The 27,965-nt window shown below is 45.7% G+C and overlaps 1 protein-coding gene across 1 annotated transcript; it reads right to left on the bottom strand.

Annotated features, from left to right (window-relative positions):
* Window positions 1-44: 44 nt before the first annotated feature.
* On the bottom strand, window positions 45-27,965 carry LOC144733090 (E3 ubiquitin/ISG15 ligase TRIM25-like). The gene is made up of 6 exons (XM_078614826.1): window positions 27,337-27,965; window positions 27,061-27,156; window positions 22,328-22,561; window positions 21,181-21,203; window positions 15,826-15,938; window positions 45-742 (listed from the first exon to the last, which is right to left on the bottom strand). The coding sequence occupies exons 1-6, from the start codon at window positions 27,892-27,894 to the stop codon at window positions 201-203; spliced, it is 1,566 nt and encodes a 521-aa protein (XP_078470952.1). The 5' UTR covers window positions 27,895-27,965; the 3' UTR covers window positions 45-200.

Here is a 27,965-nt window from a genome sequence, read left to right as displayed (position 1 = left end):
TTTCTCAACCCCCCCCCCCCATCGTCACAAATATTTGCCCCCCCCCCAGGTGCGTGACGTCATTTATGGACGGCCCCATAGGTGCTCGCTAACAGCACTTGCCCCAACAGCCTGTGAAGGCTGCATGGGGGATCTGTGTCTTTGTGTGCGCGAGTCTGTGCGTTGTGCCCGTTTCTCTGCGCTGCTCACACTCCGTGCTCTCAGCACGCACGACTCAGATCCAGAATCCTCACTGAGTTACCATCACCCACACGCAGTGCGGGGTAGAGCGGTTGACTAAACGAGTGGTGGACGGAGTGCAGCAGCTCCATTGAGTCGGCGCGGTAGAACGACAGCAGCCCCGCCTCCCAGTGCAGGTGACACCCGACTCTCCGGGGAGGATCCCTCACCGGCACTGAGGTCCAGACATCACCATGCCACACTGAGCAGCTGTTGCTATCTTTATATAAAACCCAGGATGAGTCGTTGTATCCCAGCTCGCACTCGTCACCATACCCTTTCCGTGCGATCGTCCCGTACGCGACTCCAACCTGACAGTACGCCGCACCCCCCACGTCCACCTCCCAGTAGTGCTGACCCGACGAGAAGCTCTCGGAGCACAGGGCTTGTGGCCAGTCATCAAAGCGGTGCGGGTGATCGGGGCGACCCTGGGAGACATCGGTCCACGTCACCGTCCTGAGGTCCGAGGAAATCTGGAGTTTGTTCTGGGCCGAGTTTGTGTCCACAGTCGGTGAGCGTCCGTCTGCAGTCACGATAATCACAGTAGCCGTGTAACAACAGCACCACTATAACAACAGCACTCGTGCACTACCACGCACGTACACTACAGTAGAGCAATTCATAATGAGCATTGTTATACAACGTTGTAATGCGTCGCTATCGGTGTGATGACATGTAACGGCACTTTGTAAATCCACTGCTGGATGAGGGCCTCCCTACGCCGTGCGGGTCGCGGGGGACATTTGACCATACTTCACCACGCCGGTCACCGCGCGTTGGCGAATGCAGGTGGCGCAGCTGGCGAGAGCACAGAAGTACAGTACAGCGGTGCGTTTGTCTGCCCCGTCATCTACATTTTTAAAAGTCGAGCTTCAGTTCAATATTCACTGTGTAGTAGATGTAAAACATTTGATGATAGCATCACAATGTGAACTGCTCTATATATTCTAATGCAAGGCTTTCAACATGTATTTGTTAAAAAAAGATTTCTTGAAATAGAACGATCAAACATAGAACAATTGTTACGTTTTTTCGGTAAAGTCACGTAGGTAATAATAGTAAAATAAAGTGATACAGTAAATCTAGCTGTGACGCTCCCACCTGAAGACGGAGACTTGTGTTGCCTCCGAAACATCGTGATTTAATTGAGTTATTTTCTTTTATTATAATATTTATTTATTTTTACCTACGTGACTTTACCGAATCAACCTAAGAGTATGAATCCTTGCAGTCACGAAAGCTTCAAATCTAGAATTAATTGTTAAGTTAAATCAATAAAGTTCTAATAATAAAAAATAAAACATTCCATAAGAAAGTACAGTAATAGGACTTTTCAAAAATCGCAGTCTTTGCGATTTGCTAATCGCATTGTTTCAAATTGCGACTTCGATTTGGAATCGATTCATCGTTCAGCCCCACTGTGCGGAAGTGCCCGTGGGAGGCAGTGGATCACAGCAGCAGCGTGGATATCAACACCGCCGCAGCGTCTCTGTGTGTGTACAACAAACACAACCATCTACTGTGTGTCACCTTTCACAGACTGTAGGGGCAAGTGGTGTTGGTGAGCACCTGTGAAGGCCGACACGGCACAAGAGGTGGGTGTGATAGTGTAGTGATGTACACTCGTGTGTGTGTGTGATAGTGTAGTGATGTACACTCGTGTGTGTGTGTGTTATAGTGTAGTGATGTACACTCGTGTGTGTGATAGTGTAGTGATGTACACTCGTGTGTGTGTGTGTGATAGTGTAGTGATGTAAACTCGTGTGTGTGTGATAGTGTAGTGATGTACACTCGTGTGTGTGTGTGTGATAGTGTAGTGATGTACACTATGTGTGTGTGATAGTGTAGTGATGTACACTCGTGTGTGTGTGTGTGATAGTGTAGTGATGTAAACTCGTGTGTGTGTGTGTGGTAGTGTAGTGATGTACACTCGTGTGTGTGGTAGTGTAGTGATGTACACTCGTGTGTGTGATAGTGTAGTGATGTACACTCGTGTGTGTGTGTGATAGTGTAGTGATGTACACTCGTGTGTGTGTGTGATAGTGTAGTGATGTACACTGTGTGTGTGTGTGATAGTGTAGTGATGTACACTCGTGTGTGTGTGTGTTATAGTGTAGTGATGTACACTCGTGTGTGTGATAGTGTAGTGATGAACACTCGTGTGTGTGTGTGTGATAGTGTAGTGATGTACACTGTGTGTGTGTGTGATAGTGTAGTGATGTACACTCGTGTGTGTGTGTGATAGTGTAGTGATGTACACTCGTGTGTGTGTGTGTGATAGTGTAGTGATGTACACTCGTGTGTGTGTGTGATAGTGTAGTGATGTACACCCGTGTGTGTGTGATAGTGTAGTGATGTACACTGTGTGTGTGTGTGATAGTGTAGTGATGTACACTCGTGTGTGTGTGTGATAGTGTAGTGATGTACACTCGTGTGTGTGTGTGTGATAGTGTAGTGATGTACACTCGTGTGTGTGTGTGATAGTGTAGTGATGTACACTCGTGTGTGTGATAGTGTAGTGATGTACACTCGTGTGTGTGTGATAGTGTAGTGATGTACACTCGTGTGTGTGTGTGTGATAGTGTAGTGATGTACACTCGTGTGTGTGTGATAGTGCAGTGATGTACACCCGTGTGTGTGTGATAGTGTAGTGATGTACACCCGTGTGTGTGTGATAGTGTAGTGATGTACACTCTGTGTGTGTGTGTGATAGTGTAGTGATGTACACTGTGTGTGTGATAGTGTAGTGATGTACACTCGTGTGTGTGTGATAGTGTAGTGATGTACACTCGTGTGTGTGTGATAGTGTAGTGATGTACACTCGTGTGTGTGTGATAGTGTAGTGATGTACACTCGTGTGTGTGTGATAGTGTAGTGATGTACACTCGTGTGTGTGTGATAGTGTAGTGATGTACACTCGTGTGTGTGATAGTGTAGTGATTTACACTCGTGTGTGTGATAGTGTAGTGATGTACACTCGTGTGTGTGTGTGATAGTGTAGTGATGTACACTCGTGTGTGTGTGTGTGATAGTGTAGTGATGTACACTCGTGTGTGTGTGTGTGTGATAGTGTAGTGATGTACACTCGTGTGTGTGATAGTGTAGTGATGTACACTCGTGTGTGTGTGTGTGATAGTGTAGTGATGTACACTCGTGTGTGTGTATGATAGTGTACTGATGTACACTCGTGTGTGTGTTAGTGTAGTGATGTACAATCTGTGTGTGTGTGTGTGTGTGATAGTGTAGTGATGTACACTCGTGTGTGTGTGTGTGATAGTGTAGTGATGTACACTCGTTTGTGTGTGATGGTGTAGTGATGTACACTCGTGTGTGTGTGAGATGGTGTAGTGATGTACACTCGTGTGTGTGTGATAGTGTAGTGATGTACACTCGTGTGTGTGATAGTGTAGTGATGTACACTCGTGTGTGTGATAGTGTAGTGATGTACACTCGTGTGTGTGTGTGTGATAGTGTAGTGATGTACACTTGTGTGTGTGTGATAGTGTAGTGATGTACACTGTGTGTGTGTGGTAGTGTAGTGATGTACACTCGTGTGTGTGATAGTGTAGTGATGTACACTCGTGTGTGTGATAGTGTAGTGATGTACACTCGTGTGTGTGTGTGATAGTGTAGTGATGTACACTCGTGTGTGTGTGTGATAGTGTAGTGATGTACACTCGTGTGTGTGTGTGTGATAGTGTAGTGATGTACACTCGTGTGTGTGTGTGATAGTGTAGTGATGTACACTCGTGTGTGTGTGTGATAGTGTAGTGATGTACACTCGTGTGTGTGTGTGATAGTGTAGTGATGTACACTCGTGTGTGTGTGTGATAGTGTAGTGATGTACACTCGTGTGTGTGTGTGATAGTGTAGTGATGTACACTCGTGTGTGTGTGTGATAGTGTAGTGATGTACACTCGTGTGTGTGTGATAGTGTAGTGATGTACACTCGTGTGTATGTGTGTGATAGTGTAGTGATGTACACTCGTGTGTGTGTGATAGTGTAGTGATGTACACTCGTGTGTGTGTGTGTGATAGTGTAGTGATGTACACTCGTGTGTGTGTGTGATAGTGTAGTGATGTACACTCGTGTGTGTGTGTGATAGTGTAGTGATGTACACTCGTGTGTGTGTGTGATAGTGTAGTGATGTACACTCGTGTGTGTGATAGTGTAGTGATGTACACTCGTGTGTGTGTGATAGTGTAGTGATGTACACTCGTGTGTGTGTGATAGTGTAGTGATGTACACTCGTGTGTGTGATAGTGTAGTGATGTACACTCGTGTGTATGTGTGTGATAGTGTAGTGATGTACACTCGTGTGTGTGATAGTGTAGTGATGTACACTCGTGTGTGTGTGATAGTGTAGTGATGTACACTCGTGTGTGTGTGTGTGATAGTGTAGTGATGTACACTCGTGTGTGTGTGTGATAGTGTAGTGATGTACACTCGTGTGTGTGTGTGATAGTGTAGTGATGTACACTCGTGTGTGTGTGTGTGATAGTGTAGTGATGTACACTCGTGTGTGTGATAGTGTAGTGATGTACACTCGTGTGTGTGATAGTGTAGTGATGTACACTCGTGTGTGTGATGGTGTAGTGATGAACACTCGTGTGTGTGTGTGATAGTGTAGTGATGTACACTCGTGTGTGTGTGATAGTGTAGTGATGTTCACTCGTGTGTGTGATGGTGTAGTGATGAACACTCGTGTGTGTGATGGTGTAGTGATGAACACTCGTGTGTGTGTGTGTGATAGTGTAGTGATGTACACTCGTGTGTGTGTGTGTGTGATAGTGTAGTGATGTACACTCGTGTGTGTGTGTGTGATAGTGTAGTGATGTACACTCGTGTGTGTGTGTGATAGTGTAGTGATGTACACTCGTGTGTGTGATAGTGTAGTGATGTACACTCGTGTGTGTGATAGTGTAGTGATGTACACTCGTGTGTGTGTGTGATGGTGTAGTGATGTACACTCGCGTGTGTGTGTGTGATGGTGTAGTGATGTACACTCGTGTGTGTGTGTGATAGTGTAGTGATGAACACTCGTGTGTGTGATGGTGTAGTGATGAACACTCGTGTGTGTGTGTGATGGTGTAGTGATGTACACTCGCGTGTGTGTGTGTGTGTGATGGTGTAGTGATGTACACTCGTGTGTGTGTGTGTGATAGTGTAGTGATGTACACTCGTGTGTGTGTGTGATAGTGTAGTGATGTACACTTGTGTGTGTGATAGTGTAGTGATGTACACTCGTGTGTGTGTGTGATGGTGTAGTGATGTACACTCGTGTGTGTGTGATAGTGTAGTGATGTACACTCGTGTGTGTGTGATAGTGTAGTGATGTACACTCGTGTGTGTGTGATAGTGTAGTGATGTACACTCGTGTGTGTGTGTGTGATGGTGTAGTGATGTACACTCGTGTGTGTGTGTGATAGTGTAGTGATGTACACTCGTGTGTGTGTGTGATAGTGTAGTGATGTACACTCGTGTGTGTGTGTGTGTGTGATAGTGTAGTGATGTACACTCGTGTGTGTGTGTGTGATAGTGTAGTGATGTACACTCGTGTGTGTGATAGTGTAGTGATGAACACTCGTGTGTGTGATGGTGTAGTGATGAACACTCGTGTGTGTGTGTGTGTGTGATAGTGTAGTGATGTACACTCGTGTGTGTGTGTGTGTGATAGTGTAGTGATGTACACTCGTGTGTGTGTGTGATGGTGTAGTGATGTACACTCGCGTGTGTGATAGTGTAGTGATGTACACTCGTGTGTGTGTGTGATAGTGTAGTGATGTACACTCGTGTGTGTGTGTGATGGTGTAGTGATGTACACTCGTGTGTGTGTGATAGTGTAGTGATGTACACTCGTGTGTGTGTGTGATAGTGTAGTGATGTACACTCGTGTGTGTGTGTGATAGTGTAGTGATGTACACTCGTGTGTGTGTGTGATAGTGTAGTGATGTACACTCGTGTGTGTGTGTGTGATAGTGTAGTGATGTACACTTGTGTGTGTGATAGTGTAGTGATGTACACTCGTGTGTGTGTGTGATGGTGTAGTGATGTACACTCGTGTGTGTGTGATAGTGTAGTGATGTACACTCGTGTGTGTGATGGTGTAGTGATGTACACTCGTGTGTGTGTGTGATGGTGTAGTGATGTACACTCGTGTGTGTGTGTGATAGTGTAGTGATGTACACTCGTGTGTGTGATAGTGTAGTGATGTACACTCGTGTTTGTGTGTGATAGTGTAGTGATGTACACTCGTGTGTGTGTGATAGTGTAGTGATGTACACTCGTGTGTGTGTGTGTGATAGTGTAGTGATGTACAATCGTGTGTGTGTGTGATAGTGTAGTGATGTACATTCGTGTGTGTGTGTGTGATAGTGTAGTGATGTACACTCGTGTGTGTGTGTGATAGTGTAGTGATGTACTCTCGTGTGTGTGTGATAGTGTAGTGATGTACACTCGTGTGTGTGTGATAGTGTAGTGATGTACACTCGTGTGTGTGTGTTAGTGTAGTGATGTACACTCGTGTGTGTGTGATAGTGTAGTGATGTACACTCGTGTGTGTGTGTGATAGTGTAGTGATGTACACTCGTGTGTGTGTGTGATAGTGTAGTGATGTGCACTCGTGTGTGTGTGTGTGATAGTGTAGTGATGTACACTCGTGTGTGTGTGTGTCATAGTGTAGTGATGTACACTCGTGTGTGTGTGATAGTGTAGTGATGTACACTCGTGTGTGTGTGATAGTGTAGTGATGTACACTCGTGTGTGTGTGTGATAGTGTAGTGATGTACACTCGTGTGTGTGATAGTGTAGTGATAGTGTAGTGATGTACACTCGTGTGTGTGTGTGATAGTGTAGTGATGTACACTCGTGTGTGTGTGTGTGTGATAGTGTAGTGATGTACACTCGTGTGTGTGATAGTGTAGTGATGTACACTGTGTGTTTGTGATAGTGTTGTGATGTACACTCGTGTGTGTGTGTGTGTGATAGTGTAGTGATGTACAATCGTGTGTGTGTGTGTGATAGTGTAGTGATGTACAATCGTGTGTGTGTGTGTGTGATAGTGTAGTGATGTACAATCGTGTGTGTGATAGTGTAGTGATGTACACTCGTGTGTGTGTGTGATAGTGTAGTGATGTACACTCGTGTGTGTGTGTGTGATAGTGTAGTGATGTACACTCGTGTGTGTGTGTGTGATAGTGTAGTGATGTAAACTCGTGTGTGTGTGTGATAGTGTAGTGATGTAAACTCGTGTGTGTGTGGTAGTGTAGTGATGTACACTGTGTGTGTGATAGTGTAGTGATGTACACTCTGTGTGTGTGTGTGATAGTGTAGTGATGTACACTCGTGTGTGTGTGTGTGATAGTGTAGTGATGTACACTCGTGTGTGTGTGATAGTGTAGTGATGTACACTCGTGTGTGTGTGTGATAGTGTAGTGATGTACACTCGTGTGTGTGATAGTGTAGTGATGTACACTCGTGTGTGTGTGTGATAGTGTAGTGATGTACACTCGTGTGTGTGTGTGTGTGTGATAGTGTAGTGATGTACACTCGTGTGTGTGTGTGATAGTGTAGTGATGTACACTCGTGTGTGTGATAGTGTAGTGATGTACACTCTGTGTGTGTGTGATAGTGTAGTGATGTACACTCGTGTGTGTGTGTGATAGTGTAGTGATGTACACTCGTGTGTGTGTGTGTGTGTGATAGTGTAGTGATGTACACTCGTGTGTGTGTGTGATAGTGTAGTGATGTACACTCGTGTGTGTGTGTGATAGTGTAGTGATGTACACTGTGTGTGTGTGTGATAGTGTAGTGATGTACACTCGTGTGTGTGTCTGTGTGATAGTGTAGTGATGTACACTGTGTGTGTCTGTGTGATAGTGTAGTAATGTACACTGTGTGTGTGTGATAGTGTAGTGATGTATACTCGTGTGTGTGTGTGATAGTGTAGTGATGTACACTGTGTGTGTGTTTGATAGTGTAGTGATGTACACTCGTGTGTGTGTCTGTGTGATAGTGTAGTGATGTACACTGTGTGTGTCTGTGTGATAGTGTAGTAATGTACACTGTGTGTGTGTGATAGTGTAGTGATGTACACTCGTGTGTGTGTGATAGTGTAGTGATGTGCACTCGTGTGTGTGTGTCATAGTGTAGTGATGTACACTCGTGTGTGTGTGATGGTGTAGTGATGTACACTCGTGTGTGTGTGTGTCATAGTGTAGTGATGTGCACTCGTGTGTGTGTGTGATAGTGTAGTGATGTGCACTCGTGTGTGTGTGTGTGTGATAGTGTTGTGATGTACAATCGTGTGTGTGATAGTGTAGTGATGTACACTCGTGTGTGTGATAGTGTAGTGATGTACACTCTGTGTGTGTGATAGTGTAGTGATGTACACTCGTGTGTGTGTGTGATAGTGTAGTGATGTACACTCGTGTGTGTGTGATAGTGTAGTGATGTACACTCGTGTGTGTGTGATAGTGTAGTGATGTACACTCGTGTGTGTGTGTGTGATAGTGTAGTGATGTACACTCGTGTGTGTGTGTGTCATAGTGTAGTGATGTACACTCGTGTGTGTGTGATGGTGTAGTGATGTACACTCGTGTGTGTGTGTGATAGTGTAGTGATGTACACTCGTGTGTGTGATAGTGTAGTGATGTACACTCGTGTGTGTGTGTGTCATAGTGTAGTGATGTACACTCGTGTGTGTGTGATGGTGTAGTGATGTACACTCGTGTGTGTGTGTGATAGTGTAGTGATGTACACTCGTGTGTGTGTGTGATAGTGTAGTGATGTACACTCGTGTGTGTGATAGTGTAGTGATAGTGTAGTGATGTACACTCGTGTGTGTGTGTGATAGTGTAGTGATGTACACTCGTGTGTGTGTGTGTGTGATAGTGTAGTGATGTACACTCGTGTGTGTGATAGTGTAGTGATGTACACTCGTGTGTGTGATAGTGTAGTGATGTACACTGTGTGTTTGTGATAGTGTTGTGATGTACACTCGTGTGTGTGTGTGTGTGATAGTGTAGTGATGTACAATCGTGTGTGTGTGTGTGATAGTGTAGTGATGTACAATCGTGTGTGTGATAGTGTAGTGATGTACACTCGTGTGTGTGATAGTGTAGTGATGTACACTCGTGTGTGTGTGTGTGATAGTGTAGTGATGTACACTCGTGTGTGTGTGTGATAGTGTAGTGATGTACACTCGTGTGTGTGTGTGTGATAGTGTAGTGATGTAAACTCGTGTGTGTGTGGTAGTGTAGTGATGTACACTGTGTGTGTGATAGTGTAGTGATGTACACTCGTGTGTGTGTGTGATAGTGTAGTGATGTACACTCGTGTGTGTGTGTGATAGTGTAGTGATGTAAACTCGTGTGAGTGTGTGATAGTGTAGTGATGTACACTCGTGTGTGTGTGTTAGTGTAGTGATGTACACTCTGTGTGTGTGTGTGTGATAGTGTAGTGATGTACACTCGTGTGTGTGTGTGTGATAGTGTAGTGATGTAAACTCGTGTGTGTGTGTGATAGTGTAGAGATGTACACTCGTGTGTGTGTGATAGTGTAGTGATGTACACTCGTGTGTGTGTGTGTGTGATAGTGTAGTGATGTACACTCGTGTGTGTGATAGTGTAGTGATGTACACTCGTGTGTGTGTGTGATAGTGTAGTGATGTACACTCGTGTGTGTGTGTGATAGTGTAGTGATGTACACTCGTGTGCGTGTGTGTGTGTGTTAGTGTAGTGATGTACACTCGTGTGTGTGTGTGTGATAGTGTAGTGATGTACACTCGTGTGTGTGATAGTGTAGTGATGTACACTCGTGTGTGTGATAGTGTAGTGATGTACACTCGTGTGTGTGATAGTGTAGTGATGTACACTCGTGTGTGTGTGTGTGTGTGATAGTGTGGTGATGTACACTCGAGTGTGTATGTGATAGTGTAGTGATGTACACTGTGTGTATGTGATGGTGTAGTGATGTACACTCGTGTGTGTGTGATAGTGTAGTGATGTACACTGTGTGTGTGTGAGATAGTGTAGTGATGTACACTCGTGTGTGTGTGATAGTGTAGTGATGTACACTGTGTGTGTGTGATAGTGTAGTGATGTACACTCGTGTGTGTGAGATAGTGTAGTGATGTACACTCGTGTGTGTGTGATAGTGTAGTGATGTACACTCGTGTGTGTGTGATAGTGTAGTGATGTACACTCGTGTGTGTGTGATAGTGTAGTGATGTACACTCGTGTGTGTGTGATAGTGTAGTGATGTACACTCGTGTGTGTGTGATAGTGTAGTGATGTACACTCGTGTGTGTGTGATAGTGTAGTGATGTACACTCGTGTGTGTGTGATAGTGTAGTGATGTACACTCGTGTGTGCGTGATAGTGTAGTGATGTACACTGTGTGTGAGATAGTGTAGTGATGTACCCTCGTGTGTGTGTGTGATAGTGTAGTGATGTACACTCGTGTGTGTGGTGTAGTGATGTACACTCGTGTGTGTGATAGTGTAGTGATGTACACTCGTGTGTGTGTGTGTGTGTGATAGTGTAGTGATGTACACTGTGTGTGTCTGTGTGATAGTGTAGTAATGTACACTGTGTGTGTGTGATAGTGTAGTGATGTACACTCGTGTGTGTGTGATAGTGTAGTGATGTACACTCGTGTGTGTGTGTGATAGTGTAGTGATGTACACTCGTGTGTGTGTGTGATAGTGTAGTGATGTGCACTCGTGTGTGTGTGTGATAGTGTAGTGATGTACACTCGTGTGTGTGTGTGTGTCATAGTGTAGTGATGTACACTCGTGTGTGTGTGATGGTGTAGTGATGTACACTCGTGTGTGTGTGTGATAGTGTAGTGATGTGCACTCGTGTGTGTGTGTGATAGTGTAGTGATGTACACTCGTGTGTGTGTGTGTGTCATAGTGTAGTGATGTACACTCGTGTGTGTGTGATGGTGTAGTGATGTACACTCGTGTGTGTGTGTGATAGTGTAGTGATGTACACTCGTGTGTGTGTGTGATAGTGTAGTGATGTACACTCGTGTGTGTGATAGTGTAGTGATAGTGTAGTGATGTACACTCGTGTGTGTGTGTGATAGTGTAGTGATGTACACTCGTGTGTGTGTGTGTGTGATAGTGTAGTGATGTACACTCGTGTGTGTGATAGTGTAGTGATGTACACTCGTGTGTGTGATAGTGTAGTGATGTACACTGTGTGTTTGTGATAGTGTTGTGATGTACACTCGTGTGTGTGTGTGTGTGATAGTGTAGTGATGTACAATCGTGTGTGTGTGTGTGATAGTGTAGTGATGTACAATCGTGTGTGTGTGTGTGTGATAGTGTAGTGATGTACAATCGTGTGTGTGATAGTGTAGTGATGTACACTCGTGTGTGTGATAGTGTAGTGATGTACACTCGTGTGTGTGTGTGTGATAGTGTAGTGATGTACACTCGTGTGTGTGTGTGATAGTGTAGTGATGTACACTCGTGTGTGTGTGTGTGATAGTGTAGTGATGTACACTCGTGTGTGTGTGTGTGATAGTGTAGTGATGTAAACTCGTGTGTGTGTGTGATAGTGTAGTGATGTAAACTCGTGTGTGTGTGGTAGTGTAGTGATGTACACTGTGTGTGTGATAGTGTAGTGATGTACACTCGTGTGTGTGTGTGATAGTGTAGTGATGTACACTCGTGTGTGTGTGTGATAGTGTAGTGATGTAAACTCGTGTGAGTGTGTGATAGTGTAGTGATGTACACTCGTGTGTGTGTGTTAGTGTAGTGATGTACACTCTGTGTGTGTGTGTGTGATAGTGTAGTGATGTACACTCGTGTGTGTGTGTGTGTGATAGTGTAGTGATGTAAACTCGTGTGTGTGTGTGATAGTGTAGTGATGTGCACTCGTGTGTGTGTGTCATAGTGTAGTGATGTACACTCGTGTGTGTGTGATGGTGTAGTGATGTACACTCGTGTGTGTGTGTGTGATAGTGTTGTGATGTACACTCGTGTGTGTGTGTGATAGTGTAGTGATGTACACTCGTGTGTGTGTGTGATAGTGTAGTGATGTGCACTCGTGTGTGTGTGTGATAGTGTAGTGATGTACACTCGTGTGTGTGTGTGTGTCATAGTGTAGTGATGTACACTCGTGTGTGTGTGATGGTGTAGTGATGTACACTCGTGTGTGTGTGTGATAGTGTAGTGATGTACACTCGTGTGTGTGTGTGATAGTGTAGTGATGTACACTCGTGTGTGTGATAGTGTAGTGATAGTGTAGTGATGTACACTCGTGTGTGTGTGTGATAGTGTAGTGATGTACACTCGTGTGTGTGTGTGTGTGATAGTGTAGTGATGTACACTCGTGTGTGTGATAGTGTAGTGATGTACACTCGTGTGTGTGATAGTGTAGTGATGTACACTGTGTGTTTGTGATAGTGTTGTGATGTACACTCGTGTGTGTGTGTGTGTGATAGTGTAGTGATGTACAATCGTGTGTGTGTGTGTGATAGTGTAGTGATGTACAATCGTGTGTGTGTGTGTGTGATAGTGTAGTGATGTACAATCGTGTGTGTGATAGTGTAGTGATGTACACTCGTGTGTGTGATAGTGTAGTGATGTACACTCGTGTGTGTGTGATAGTGTAGTGATGTACACTCGTGTGTGTGTGTGATAGTGTAGTGATGTACACTCGTGTGTGTGTGTGTGATAGTGTAGTGATGTACACTCGTGTGTGTGTGTGTGATAGTGTAGTGATGTAAACTCGTGTGTGTGTGTGATAGTGTAGTGATGTAAACTCGTGTGTGTGTGGTAGTGTAGTGATGTACACTGTGTGTGTGATAGTGTAGTGATGTACACTCGTGTGTGTGTGTGATAGTGTAGTGATGTACACTCGTGTGTGTGTGTGATAGTGTAGTGATGTAAACTCGTGTGAGTGTGTGATAGTGTAGTGATGTACACTCGTGTGTGTGTGTTAGTGTAGTGATGTACACTCTGTGTGTGTGTGTGTGTGATAGTGTAGTGATGTACACTCGTGTGTGTGTGTGTGTGATAGTGTAGTGATGTAAACTCGTGTGTGTGTGTGATAGTGTAGAGATGTACACTCGTGTGTGTGTGATAGTGTAGTGATGTACACTCGTGTGTGTGTGATAGTGTAGTGATGTACACTCGTGTGTGTGATAGTGTAGTGATGTACACTCGTGTGTGTGTGTGATAGTGTAGTGATGTACACTCGTGTGTGTGTGTGATAGTGTAGTGATGTACACTCGTGTGTGTGTGATAGTGTAGTGATGTAAACTCGTGTGTGTGTGTGATAGTGTAGAGATGTACACTCGTGTGTGTGTGATAGTGTAGTGATGTACACTCGTGTGTGTGTGTGTGTGATAGTGTAGTGATGTACACTCGTGTGTGTGATAGTGTAGTGATGTACACTCGTGTGTGTGTGTGATAGTGTAGTGATGTACACTCGTGTGTGTGTGTGATAGTGTAGTGATGTACACTCGTGTGCGTGTGTGTGTGTGTTAGTGTAGTGATGTACACTCGTGTGTGTGTGTGTGTGATAGTGTAGTGATGTACACTCGTGTGTGTGATAGTGTAGTGATGTACACTAGTGTATGTGATAGTGTAGTGATGTACACTCGTGTGTGTGATAGTGTAGTGATGTACACTCGTGTGTGTGTGTGTGTGTGATAGTGTGGTGATGTACACTCGAGTGTGTATGTGATAGTGTAGTGATGTACACTGTGTGTATGTGATGGTGTAGTGATGTACACTCGTGTGTGTGTGATAGTGTAGTGATGTACACTGTGTGTGTGTGAGATAGTGTAGTGATGTACACTCGTGTGTGTGTGATAGTGTAGTGATGTACACTGTGTGTGTGTGATAGTGTAGTGATGTACACTCGTGTGTGTGAGATAGTGTAGTGATGTACACTCGTGTGTGTGTGATAGTGTAGTGATGTACACTCGTGTGTGTGTGATAGTGTAGTGATGTACACTCGTGTGTGTGTGATAGTGTAGTGATGTACACTCGTGTGTGTGTGATAGTGTAGTGATGTACACTCGTGTGTGTGTGATAGTGTAGTGATGTACACTCGTGTGTGTGTGATAGTGTAGTGATGTACACTCGTGTGTGTGTGATAGTGTAGTGATGTACACTCGTGTGTGTGTGATAGTGTAGTGATGTACACTGTGTGTGAGATAGTGTAGTGATGTACCCTCGTGTGTGTGTGTGATAGTGTAGTGATGTACACTCGTGTGTGTGGTGTAGTGATGTACACTCGTGTGTGTGATAGTGTAGTGATGTACACTCGTGTGTGTGTGTGTGTGTGTGATAGTGTAGTGATGTACACTCGTGTGTGTGTGATAGTGTAGTGATGTACACTCGTGTGTGTGTGTGTGTGTGATAGTGTAGTGATGCACACTCGTGTGAGTGTGTGATAGTGTAGTGATGTACACTCGTGTGTGTGTGATAGTGTAGTGATGTACACTGTGTGTGTGTGATAGTGTAGTGATGTACACTGTGTGTGTGTGATAGTGTAGTGATGTAAACTCGTGTGTGTGTGATAGTGTTGTGATGTACACTGTGTGTGTGTGATAGTGTAGTGATGTACACTGTGTGTGTGTGATAGTGTAGTGATGTACACTGTGTGTGTGTGATAGTGTAGTGATGTACACTGTGTGTGTGTGATAGTGTAGTGATGTACACTGTGTGTGTGTGATAGTGTAGTGATGACTGCTGTGTATAAACATCGCCACTGGGGAGACAAAGGCGGTCGGGCGTGGTGCTGGCCACCCACCCTTCATAGGAACTCGCTAACAGCACTTGCTCCAACAGTCTGTTAAGGCCATGCAAGGGATCTCTATCTATACCAACGTATTGGTATATGTTGATTCGTGTTCTTTTGTAATTAACTTGTTGCCTGTGTAGTGATTTGCACGGGCAACTCAGCTTATGCCTTGGTCTGGCTGTATAATTAAACCTAAAGTTGCCTTTGATTCTGAGAGCGTCAGGCTGTAACACTGAACCCTAAGAATCCTCAGGGTTCAGTGTTACAGCCCTGCCTCAAGCACTAATAATGAATCCTAATAATATCAGCCATAGCGTGTGTGTGTGTGTGTCAAACACTCACGCAGAATAGCAACAGCATCCTCACTCAATCGTACACACGTGTAGTGTTAATAGAGCTCATTTAATAGTGATTTACACTCGTCTGTATGTGTGTGCTATATATTAATGTATACTGATACACGTTGTATAGTAATTTACATTTTGTCCGTGTAGTGTTGTACAAGATCAACCAAGGTTAAGCCTTTGGCTGACTGTCTGATAAACCTACGAATATTAATACGGAATCTTAAAGGTGCTTTGAGGTCTGAGAGCTTCAGACAATAACACTGAACTCTAAGGATCATCATGGTGTGCGAGTTTGGATCTTGCAGCCTCAATTACGAATAATGAATCTGAATAATCTTAGCCATAGCGTGTGTGTGTGCGTGTAATGAATTCATACATGAAGAATTTCAACAGCATCCTCAATCATACCCACGTGTCGTATTAATAGAGCTCATGTTATAGTGATTTACACATCTGTGTGTTTGAGCTACATATGAATGTATATACTTACACAGGAGAGCCAGGAGTCTCATCTCGACTCCTCCTGCTGAGATGACCTTTGTGAGCTCCGGCTGGGTGAATGTGGGAGCAGGGTCATCTTGAGTCTCCTGAGATACAGAGTTTCTGCACCCACAACACAGGGCACACAGAACAATGCAGGCCCAGGTCTCTCTACACCCACAACACAGGGCACACAGAACAATGCAGGCCCAGGTCTCTCTACACACAACACAGGGCACACAGAACAATGCAGGCCCAGGTCTCTCTGCACACAACACAGGGCACACAGAACAATGCAGGCCCAGGTCTTTCTGCACACAACACAGGGCACACAGAACAATGCAGGCCCAGGTATCTCTACACACAACACAGGGCACACAGAACAATGCAGGCCCAGGTCTTTCTGCACACAACACAGGGCACACAGAACAATGCAGGCCCATGTCTCTCTACACACAACACAGGGCACACAGAACAATGCAGGCTCAGGTCTTTCTGCACACAACACAGGGCACACAGAACAATGCAGGCCCAGGTATCTCTACACACAACACAGGGCACACAGAACAATGCAGGCCCAGGTCTTTCTGCACACAACACAGGGCACACAGAACAATGCAGGCCCATGTCTCTCTACACACAACACAGGGCACACAGAACAATGCAGGCCCAGGTCTCTCTACACACAACGCAGGGTACACAGAACAATGCAGGCCCAGGTCTCTCTACACACAACACAGGGCACACAGAACAATGCAGGCCCAGGTCTCTCTACACACACAGCACAGGGTACACAGAACAATGCATGCCCAGGTCTCTCTACACACACAACACAGGGAACACAGAACAATGCAGGCCCAGGTCTCTCTACACCCACAACACAGGGTACACATAACAATACAGGCCCAGGTCTCTCAACACACACAACACAGGGCACACAGAACAATGCAGGCCCAGGTCTCTCTACACACACAACACAGGGCACACAGAACAATGCAGGCTCAGGTCTCTCTACACCCACAAAACAGGGTACACAGAACAATGCAGGCCCAGGTCTCTCTACACCCACAACACAGGGTACACAGAACAATGCAGGCCCAGGTCTCTCTACACACAGCACAGGGTACACAGAACAATGCAGGCCCAGGTCTCTCTACACACAGCACAGGGTACACAGAACAATGCAGGCCCAGGTCTCTCTACACACACAACACAGGGCACACAGAACAATGCAGGCCCAGGTCTCTCTACACACACAACACAGGGTACACATAACAATACAGGCCCAGGTCTCTCTACACCCACAACACAGGGCACACAGAACAATGCAGGCCCAGGTCTCTCTACACACACAACACAGGGCACACAGAACAATGCAGGCTCAGGTCTCTCTACACCCACAAAACAGGGTACACAGAACAATGCAGGCCCAGGTCTCTCTACACCCACAACACAGGGTACACAGAACAATGCAGGCCCAGGTCTCTCTACACACAGCACAGGGTACACAGAACAATGCAGGCCCAGGTCTCTCTACACACAGCACAGGGTACACAGAACAATGCAGGCCCAGGTCTCTCTACACACACAACACAGGGCACACAGAACAATGCAGGCCCAGGTCTCTCTACACACACAACACAGGGTACACAGAACAATACAGGCCCAGGTCTCTCTACACACACAACACAGGGAACACAGAACAATGCAGGCCCAGGTCTCTCTACACCCACAACACAGGGTACACATAACAATACAGGCCCAGGTCTCTCTACACACACAACACAGGGAACACAGAACAATGCAGGCCCAGGTCTCTCTACACCCACAACACAGGGCACACAGAACAATGCAGGCCCAGGTCTCTCTACACACAACACAGGGTACACAGAACAATGCAGGCCCAGGTCTCTCTACACCCACAAAACAGGGTACACAGAACAATACAGGCCCAGGTCTCTCTACACACACAACACAGGGAACACAGAACAATGCAGGCCCAGGTCTCTCTACACACACAACACAGGGAACACAGAACAATGCAGGCCCAGGTCTCTCTACACCCACAACACAGGGCACACAGAACAATGCAGGCCCAGGTCTCTCTACACACACAACACAGGGCACACAGAATAATGCAGGCCCAGGTTTCTCTACACACACAACACAGGGTACACAGAAAAATGCAGGCCCAGGTCTCTCTACACACACAACACAGGGCACACAGACCAATACAGGAACAGGTCTCTCTACACACAGCACAGGGCACACAGAACAATGCAGGCCCAGGTCTCTCTGCTCACTAAACACAGAGCACACAGAACAGTGCGGGGCAAGGTCTCTCCATAATAACAAGGCCACTAAGTGGTGATGTCACCACGATGCCTGTGCAGGCTGGGTGCACTTTGAGGCCACGTGAAGTATCATAGACTCGCTGCCAGAAGGGCGCAGGACAGACCTAGCAGGTGCCATGGGTGACTGACTGAGAGAACTGGCAGATAACCCCACCTGTGTCCTCTACTGTGCCGACTTGCTGTGTTTTAACAACCGGCGTTCTACTCGTTGTTGTGAGCGCCGATCTTCTGCCCTCCGTTGTTGTTGGACTGCCGAGTAGCGTCCCTCATGATTCTCCTGCACAGAGGCCGATCTTAACACCACTGGAACCAGACACCGTTAATACCACTCATCTCCATATTCTCCTGTACCACATTAGTCCATCTCTTCTCTATCCTGTGCCACGCCCGTTTGGGCATGCGGTGGCTGGGCATACAACCTACATGCCCCAGCCAACGCAGCCTTGCCTTGAGGAGGAGTTCACCGATGGGACTGTGCCCAGATCTTTCAGGGATTTGTGAGTTCCTCGCATAATCCAGAATGGTTATACCCAGGATGCATCATCGTCAGGACAGCCTGAATGTTTCTAACTGGGTCAGGCATTCCATCAAAGGGGTCCATGCTTTACAAGCATAGAAAATGGAGGGCATGACCGTAGCCGAGAAGACCCGAAGCTTCGTATGGAGCGAAACACCAGTTAGATTCCACACAGGGTTATGCAGGTGAAGAAAATATAAATGCCACCCGACTGATTAGGAGTGCTACCTCTGCTGTCAAACTGGAGCTGGTCATAAGCACACTGCCCAGGTATGGACACCTCTCCACTCTTTACACAAATGCCACCATATCTACGCCTCTATATGAGAAATGAAACAGTTAGACTTCTCCACAAATGTGGCTTTCGCCTGAAGAAGCTAGTTGTAATTACTGGTGAAACGTCATTCTCAGATTGTAAATATTGACAGATTGGCATGTTCTGTTTACGTGGCAACCCTAACTAGTTTGCTGTGTCAGGTGGTGGCGGGTTTTAATGACACATTTATATATTCACGGGATCTAACCCCAAAAAAACATCTTATGGATGAATGGATGAGATTGGTCGCAAAAGCCTACGTGTTAAACTGGAGGGAAAGTCTTGAGGCTTTCTGGGTTTTCAGAATGGCGATGACTTTGGCATCCCTTGTTTTGGATTTTGCATGTCCTGTGCATGACGGTGAAGAGGTTTGCCAGCCATTGTTGTCGATATCGTCCCAGGTTTAGGAATGCAGGACAAAGGCCATCCATATCCTTGTGCCTTGTTGGACTTTGCAGTCATGAAGGATGCTTCCACTTCAGCTGCAGTGTATGGCCTGGTTAGCTCTGTTGCATGTGGTAGTTGACGCATGGAGATGGTGAGTTGTTTCCAGACAGCTTATTTGATGAGATCGTCCATTGGTGCCTTTGAGCAGGTCAGCTTGTAGGAAGGCACCGGATTTGCTGCAGTGTTTCGAGGTCTGTGCTGTCTGTTTTGAGGCACCTAGGTTTAGGAGCTTCCAGGCTTTACAGCTGGAGTGAGTGAAGTCCACGTTTGCCGTGATGTTTTCCCATCGTTTTCTTTGTGCAAAGTTCAGGAACTCTGGCAGTGTGGTGCCCTTAACTTGGTCACCAGTTCTGATTAAGATAATAGGGTTTTCCCATTTTTTCTGACAACAAAATAGGTGTTAAGGCGTCCTCTGGTCTAACACCGTTTGAGACGAGGCTCAAAAGAAAGCTGTCTCTGGTGTGGACCAATCAGTTTCAAGGACAATGCATTTATCATAAGAGTATGTTTTTTTGTTGCATTCTGACCACAAGCATTGTGGTTAATGCAGACATGATTCCTTGTTAAAGGATTTCAGTTTTGTGTTTTAACATCTTAACACCTGTTTTGTTGCCAGAAAAAAGGGGAAAAACATATTATCATATTTTGGGACTGGCAAAGGGGAGGTCCCATGATGTTGTTCTGATTAACTCTTTCAAGAATTGCTCTGGTTTTGGTTGCCAACATGGCATATAGCTTTTCCGATGCCCTATCAGGATTTTTTCCTCTCGCATATGTCATAATTGTTTTCAATATATTGAAATTCCCAAGCTTTGGCTGCAGGTTATTCAATTCAGCTTCGGTTTATTGTTCATATCCCGGGCTTCAGTTGGCTTTCAATGCGGCCGTCGTGTTGAGGTTATGACTAGTATCAGTTGTCCACTGATCGTGATTGCTGGCCCGTGTTGGCTCTTCTGAAAAATGCCAATAATTGTTTGTGAAACAATGAGTGGAGCTGACCAGAAGCATAATTCGGGGTTTTTGTTCTTTATCCATCGTGCTGAGTGAATCGTGCCAGGTTGTTTAGGGTCACACGAAAGAAAAGTGTCTTGTGACGATGAGCATTTCTTGACTCTCCGGCTTCATAATTTCCTGAGTACCCCCCTTGTTGTGTGTGGTGGCTGTTGAAGTCACCCCATATCTATAGCTGGGTGAGTGGTTGCTGGCAGAGGTGGTGATGGCTATTTCGTATTTCAGGGGCTGATATACATTGATGACCGTTGCATTACCAATTGTGACGGTTCTTGTCCATGTGCCATCACTTATGACGAAGCACTTGAGAGCAAAGGCCTTGCCTGAAGAAGGTCACGAAGAGGTCATGATGTGGGTGGTAGATGGCAGCAACAAGGGTGCTTCCATTTATTCTGATTTTTGTGTTTAGTTTGTTGTCCTTCCCATGCACCTACGATTAGCACGGTTGGTTACATACAATGGAAAGAAGATCAACATACATACATATTCAGTAATTTGCCATCCGTGTGCTGGCATGAACGTTCATCTCCCGTGAGGTGATGACGTCAATTATATTTACCCATCTCCCACCCACAGATTCTAACATAGTATAATTATATTCTTAGTCTCGCTGCATACAGCACAGGATACGCAGAATAGTCGATGTCCAGGTCTATCTACAGTCTACACACAGCATAAGATACACATACTAATGAGGGTCCACGTCTCTCTGGTACTGACCTGAGTTCCTCGTACTTGGAATCCTGAAAGACACAATTGTGCAACTCATGTCAATAAAAATATTCACTCTATCACCAACATCTCCTCCGCTTCTTCCACACACTCATCTCCTGTTGTCAGGATCGATTGACATCACGATACGGGATAACAATAGCTGGCTATTAAATAGGGTGCCCTGCACTGGATAGGCTTTTTGGGCGTCAATATAATTTCTTGTGGTTTAAAGAATTGGTTCAGCATGCACTATTTTTTTTATTATTGCACTTGTTTACTCAGAAGAGGCTCACTGCGTCTCATGCCTCTTCTTGCAGACTGGTCCTTTCGAGTGTTTTGGAGCAGTGAGCGATGCAGATTCCAATTGAGTAATTTTCAAGTAATCAGAATATTTGTATATGTTTTTATCGAATATAACGCTTGCGCATAATCACATACACTTGTTAATTTTAAAAGTCTGCTTCATATACAGCACGTTTTCTATATGTTAATACACCTGCGGTGTTAATCAGGGTTGTCCCTGCAACCTCTGCAAAGAGTGATGAACATGCTATCACTGGGCCATATCACGTGACTTTTCTAGCCCAGTAATAAGGTTTTGAATGAAAAGGAAACACAACAACGTGTTATAGTTATATCAAGTTAAGAATAATATTGTGGTGGCTGGCTAGCTCATAGGTCAGAGCGCCGAGCTCCTACTGCCGAGTTTATGGGTTTGAATCTAAGTTTTAGGCGCCCTTAATTATCAAGGAAGGCCTTCCAGGGTCTCAACCCCCTTTTTTACTTCCGTATTGGGAAGTTTGGCCATTTCCACTGTAAGAGGAGGAATTTGCACGTGTATGGAAATTAATTCTAAAAGGAAACCCCAATATACGTGAGAGATTAGCAGTTAAGAGTATAAACAGGGAGATTCACAAACCAATTTTCTTTACTGTAATCCCCGAGTAACTTTGCAGATCGCTGGGTTTTGGAGTTTCACACGTCTGCTTAATCAACCAATCCTTACTTCCATGATTTGAGGATCTGCTAAAGCAAGGGAATGTCTTCTATCTGGGTACTTCATTTTCCTCTCACATTGATAAACACCCAAGTGGATTGGTTTAACATTCCACTTGGGTTACGTGAAGTTATGGAAGCAGAGACGTCTCATCACCTGCAGGAAGTTGAGTGGGTCCTTCACTGCGAGGGCCGCTAGCAGCTCGTTGATCTCCAGCTCCAGGCCACGTGCTCTGTCCTCATAGAGAGCGATGTTCGCCTGGATCCGGGACAGCACAGAGCAGCCCTCCTCGTCCACGCGCTCCAGCGCCTCCCTCTCCTCCTTATTCAGCTGCTGCCTCTTCCGCTCAAACTCTTGGCTGATCCTCGCTTTCATCCCACGCAGAGACTCCTACGCAGAAGGGGATGATCATGAGTTGTTGAATCACTCACATGCTACTGTATGTGTCTGGCTGTACCTATATGTGTCTGTGTGTCTATCTGTAATTCCACGTTTCTGTGTCTCGATATCTAAATGTCTCTCTCTGTGTCATGAACATAATGCACTCGTATGTTCTCCAGGTTGTATTTGGTTAACTGTGTGTGGTGGGGTATATCTGAGGAGGCTCGCGAAGGATGCTACTGGGCAGTTGTAGTCGGTCGCCCTCCAGCAACAATGGAGGGCAGTGGAGCGACACTTACAACAATGAGTGGAGCGCCGGGCAGCAAAAATATAGCAAGTTGGCACAGTAGGGGGTACAGATGGTGCATCTACCAGTCATCTCAGTCAGCCATCCCATGGCACCTGGGTGTTTCCCGAGACCTGTCAGCGAGCCTCCGACACTTCACGTGGCCTCAAAGTGCACCTGGCCTGGCACAGGTGCCCTGGTGTCATCACTGTCACTTAGTGGCAAATGGCGGCTATTGGTATAGCTGACTCGTCAGATGCGTGTATTGGCCAGTGCTGGCTACAGGCTCATTAATATGTGAATGCATTTAGAGTAGGCTAGGTATAACCGTATCTATGGGACCTTTTTGCCAGTATCAAAAAGAATGAAAAATAATAACAACTTTGACCCTTTCTGTCAATTAAACAGGTGTCAGGATGTTCAAACACCAAATAGATACCTTTTATAATGCATCAAGTTTGTATTAGCCACACATTCTTGTGACAACCCATTCATGCAAACAAACATGCTCTGATAATTCTATATGCATAGTTCTGTTCACATTTTGGTGTTCTCTGGTCTAACACTGGTGAGACAAGGTCACAAAAGAAGGCTGTCTCTGGTGTAGGACAATCAGTTTCAAAGACAACGCCATATATTATAACATTATCAGACCATGTTTGTGCGCATGTTTTGCCACAAGTATGTGTGGTTATTGCTAAATTGATGCCTTGTGAGAGGAAAACGAGCTGGTCCATTGTTTTACGACCATGACGGAATCCATATTGTTCCTCCTGAATCTGAGGCTCGACCACCTGGCTGGAGCCTTATCTCCAGCACTCAGGCAAAAACTTTACTTGTCAATTCTTTGGTTCTTTTCGGTTAAGTCACGTCTAAAAATAAAATAATAAATTAAAATAACATATTACGACGTTTCGATTGCAACACAAGCAATCATCATCAGGTATAAAAGAAATAGCCTCTTTGTGCCGATTTGTGTCCTCTCTCTGTGTGCCGTTGTGATGTCTGTCTGCTTGTATGTCTGTCTATAGTTTTCTAGTTAGATTTTTGTTGCTATTTCTTTTATACCTGATGATGATTGCTTGTGTTGCAATCGAAACGTCGTAATATGTTATTTTAATTTATTATTTTATTTTTAGACGTGACTTAACCGAAAAGAACCAAAGAATAATTCCTGCAGTCACGAAAGCTCCTAAATTAAGATTTTACTTGTCAAGCTGAAGAGTGTGATTCCTCTGTAGTTGGAGCAGACCCTCTGGTCCCCTTTTTTAAAAATGGGAACCTCCCATGCCTGGGCTTTTGCTTCAGGGACTGCAACAGCTGCTGCCCTCTTGGCAAGCCGGTACCTCTCATTACAATTGGGAAACCTTTTTCTGGGCATAGCTCAGAAAGCCTCCTTATTCAACTTGGAAGCTTCCCTCACCACTGGTATTCACCAGTGGATCCAGTGGATTCAAGGGTTCCCGCTAGGACAGGCATCAACTGCCTTCAGGCTACAGCTTTTCGCAGCTGCATCCACAATCGAGGTCCTGAACATTGTCCACTTGGACTCATTTTCCACCACCTCCGCTGGGGTGCAGGAGAAGTTTCCCGGAGGTGGAAGTTGAAATCTCTTTGCACTGGGTCTTCTGCCAGACGTTCCCAGAAAACCCACACTATTCATTTGGGCCTTCCATGTCGTTGCCCCAAGTGTCGGATCCCACTTACTACCTGGTGGTGATCAGTTGACACCCCTGCCCCTCCCTTCATCCGAGTGTCCAGATCATATGGCCTTAGGTCCGATGATACAACTATGAAGTCAATTATTCACCTTCGTCCCAAGGTTCTCTGGTACACTTATGAGCATCCTTGTGTTCGAACATGGTGTTTGTCCTTGAAATTCCATTATTAGCACAGAATTACAATAACATCTCACAGTCGGGTTCAGATCAGGAAGGGGCATTCCTCCCAATCATGCCTCTCCAGGTATTTCCATCGTTTCCCAAGTGACCATTGAAGTCACCCAGTAAGACAATGGTGTTGGTAGGCAGTACTATCGAGCACTGCACCCACCATCTCCAAGACAGCCGAATATTCTGAACTCCTATTTGATTCATAAGCACAGACAACAGTTAGAGTTGTCCTTAATGAGACCCGAAGTCTCAATGAGGCGACCCTCTCCTCCACTGGGACAAACTCCAACTGAAGAGCACCCAGCTGGGGGCATGTGAGTATCCCCACACTCACCAGGCGTTACTCCAGAATAGGAAAGACACCACCCCGATCAAGTAGTTTGGTTCCAATGCCAATGCTGTGTGTGGAGGTGAGACCGACTCTATCTCGTTGGTACCTTTCCACCTCCTCCACCAGCTCTGGTTCCTCCCCCAGTGATGTGACATTCCACGTCCCAATAGCGAGTGTCGATTGCCAAGGTTCAGTCCGTTTGAGACCAACCCTCTCCCCGTCATGCTGGCATCGCACCCGCCCCTCACCCTTCGTCCTGTGAATGCTGGGCCCACAGGTCGGCGCCATGTAGCCAATCGGGCTGGACCCAACCGGGTTACGTGGGTCACCCAGCCACCAGGCACTTGCCAGCGAACACCACCCCCAGGACTGGCTCCAGGAGGGTGTCCCAGTATCCCTTGTCCAGGCGAGGTTCTTTGATTTTGGTATTTTTTAACCATTCATGAGGGGCTTTGTATTTCGATAATTTACCTTGTAAAAAAATGTGGCATGTCCCGCACCCCAACGAAGGGCAGCTCGCACCTCCAGGGAGTGTGTGCACCCCAGATTAAAAACCACTCATCTAGATGATTTAAAAGTACTTAGCTCCAGTGCCTTCCTAATAGCAGAAGGAAAAGCGTTTCAGTCGGCCGCAAAATAACGTGCAACTGTTTAACACCTACGTTTTCGCGAGCAACATTCATAATATAGTTTTTGGGTTAGATCGCGTAAATAGAAATGTGTCATTAAATCCGCTACCACCCAACACAGCCAAAGGTTTGTCACGGAAACAGAACATGCCAATTGGTTAAAACATTTACAATCCGAGTATTATGTTTCACAGTAATTACAACTAGCATAACCAGGCGACAATCAGATTTGTGGAGAAATCCTTCTTTTTAAATCCTTTATATTAAGTTCGCTTGCTTGCGTGCTTGCTTGCGTGCTTGCTTGCTTACGACTGTGCAAATCTTTCGGTCGTTTTTTAACCCACTTCCCGTGATCCAATCGAGCTGACATTTCCACACAGACTCGCTGTGCGAGACAATTAATGTTCGTGAAAAAAAATTCCCAAAATTTTACACTTTTAGGCAAAAAAATTTTATTTTACATATATTCAAATAGAACTCATTCATGGCTTTGGCTGAACGTCATAGTATAAGAGCCCAGAGCGTAACCCCTCCACAGGCCGTGGCGGAGTAGCGCAGTTGGTAGTGCCCTCGCTTCCCATGGCAAAGGTCGCGGGATCGATCCCCGCGTCCTCCACAGGCGAATATATTTTTAAATCCTTTATATTAAGTTCGCTGCCACGCATATAAAGGATTTATAGTGAAAAACTTTGTTTTTACGGGTTATACTTATTCATTCCTTAAATAGAGGGATAGATGTGATGACATCACTTGTGAGCCCTTCTTGTGCGAAGGGGGGGGGGGGTGGTTAATGAATACATATCAATTACAATGGGTATCCATTGTCGTCGGTTGGGTTATTCAAATGGTAATTACCATTTGCATAATGTACGTTGCTTATAATCAAGAAATTACATGACTTACACTAACGATACGAACCAGCTAAAGGCTCGAGGTGGTGATGGCATGTGGCGTTGACTGACGCGTTGACCTCTAAATATTGTGTCAATACCTTATTCACATCGTTTGATTGTTAGAGCAAGGAAACCGTTGTGATGGACGGCCTTGAGACCGTAGGATCAGGTAGCGTTTAGATGGTCGCATTCAGATTGGGGGGTGTTGTTGTTGTTTCTCTTGCAATTAGGTGTAGGGTTGATGCATATAGCATCGCATGAGACTATCCCTTAAGGTCGGTGAGAGTGGGAAATCGACCGACTGAACCTTTACAAGCATATCACTTATGGTTTTTTGTGCCCTCAATGTTGGGCACGACGTCCCCCTCCCACGCCAAAAGCCACTCTGGTGAAACCGTTAGAAACATCGTTCGGGGGAAAAAGGCGACAATGTGCGAGTCCTTTTTGGCATACTTGTCACTGCGTCTCGAACTATACCTGCATGTGCTTGTACGTGTCCTTGAGCTGCTGTGTCTGTGACACTGCCGACCCCTTATTCTTCTCTCTCTCCATCTTCTTGAGCCTCAGTTCCTCCTGTGTGAGGCAGGTGAACGTGCAGTGCTTAACATTCACTTCATCATCATCACCATCGTTATCATCATCAATTAATTAGAAATCCTTATAAATAAAAAATAGACTTTTAAGAGAAAAATGCAAATACAAGCTGTTGTAACACTATAGGACGGTGGGTTACAGCATTAAATGATTTCTCACCTGTTTAGCATGTTGGGCTTTTTTCACCGTGATGACCTTGTGTCCTGCGTGGTCTCCTGCAACAGTGCAGACCATACAGACCAGGCTCCCATCCTGCTCACAGTAAAATTGGAGATGCGCATCGTGCTCCGCACATCTTCGTTCTTCTAGGTTCACAATGGGAGCCACCAGAACGTGGTCCATCAATCTCGGGTTATTCAGGTGAGGTTTCAGGTGAGATTCACAGAAGGAAGTCTCACACCTGAGACAGGTCTTCACTGCAGGAGTCTCCCCATCACCACAGGTGTCACAGAAGACAACTGCAGCCATCCTCTCTCCAACTCTGAGCTGCTCCACCAGGTTGGCGAGCGCCACGTTCCTCTTCAGCTGGGGTCGCTCAGGGAAGGCCGCTCGGCACTGCGGGCAGCTGAAGCTGCTCGCTCTCTCCCAGGCACCGTCCAGACACCGGAGGCAGAACGAGTGTCCGCAGCTCAGCGTGGAGGGGCAGTCAAACGTGCCCAGGCAGATGGGGCAGCTCAGCTCACTGTCGACACAATCACTGGGAGACGCGCTCGCCATGGCCCATGGCTTCACTCGGACTCAGTCGCTCGCCGCGGCTCACGGAGGAGCTATCGCAGCAGCTGCTCACA

This window comes from Lampetra planeri, chromosome 45 (genome assembly GCF_965212315.1).
Source record: "Lampetra planeri chromosome 45, kcLamPlan1.2.h2, whole genome shotgun sequence".
NCBI classification, from domain to species: domain Eukaryota; kingdom Metazoa; phylum Chordata; class Hyperoartia; order Petromyzontiformes; family Petromyzontidae; genus Lampetra; species Lampetra planeri.
This window is presented reverse-complemented; position numbering and strand designations above follow the sequence as displayed.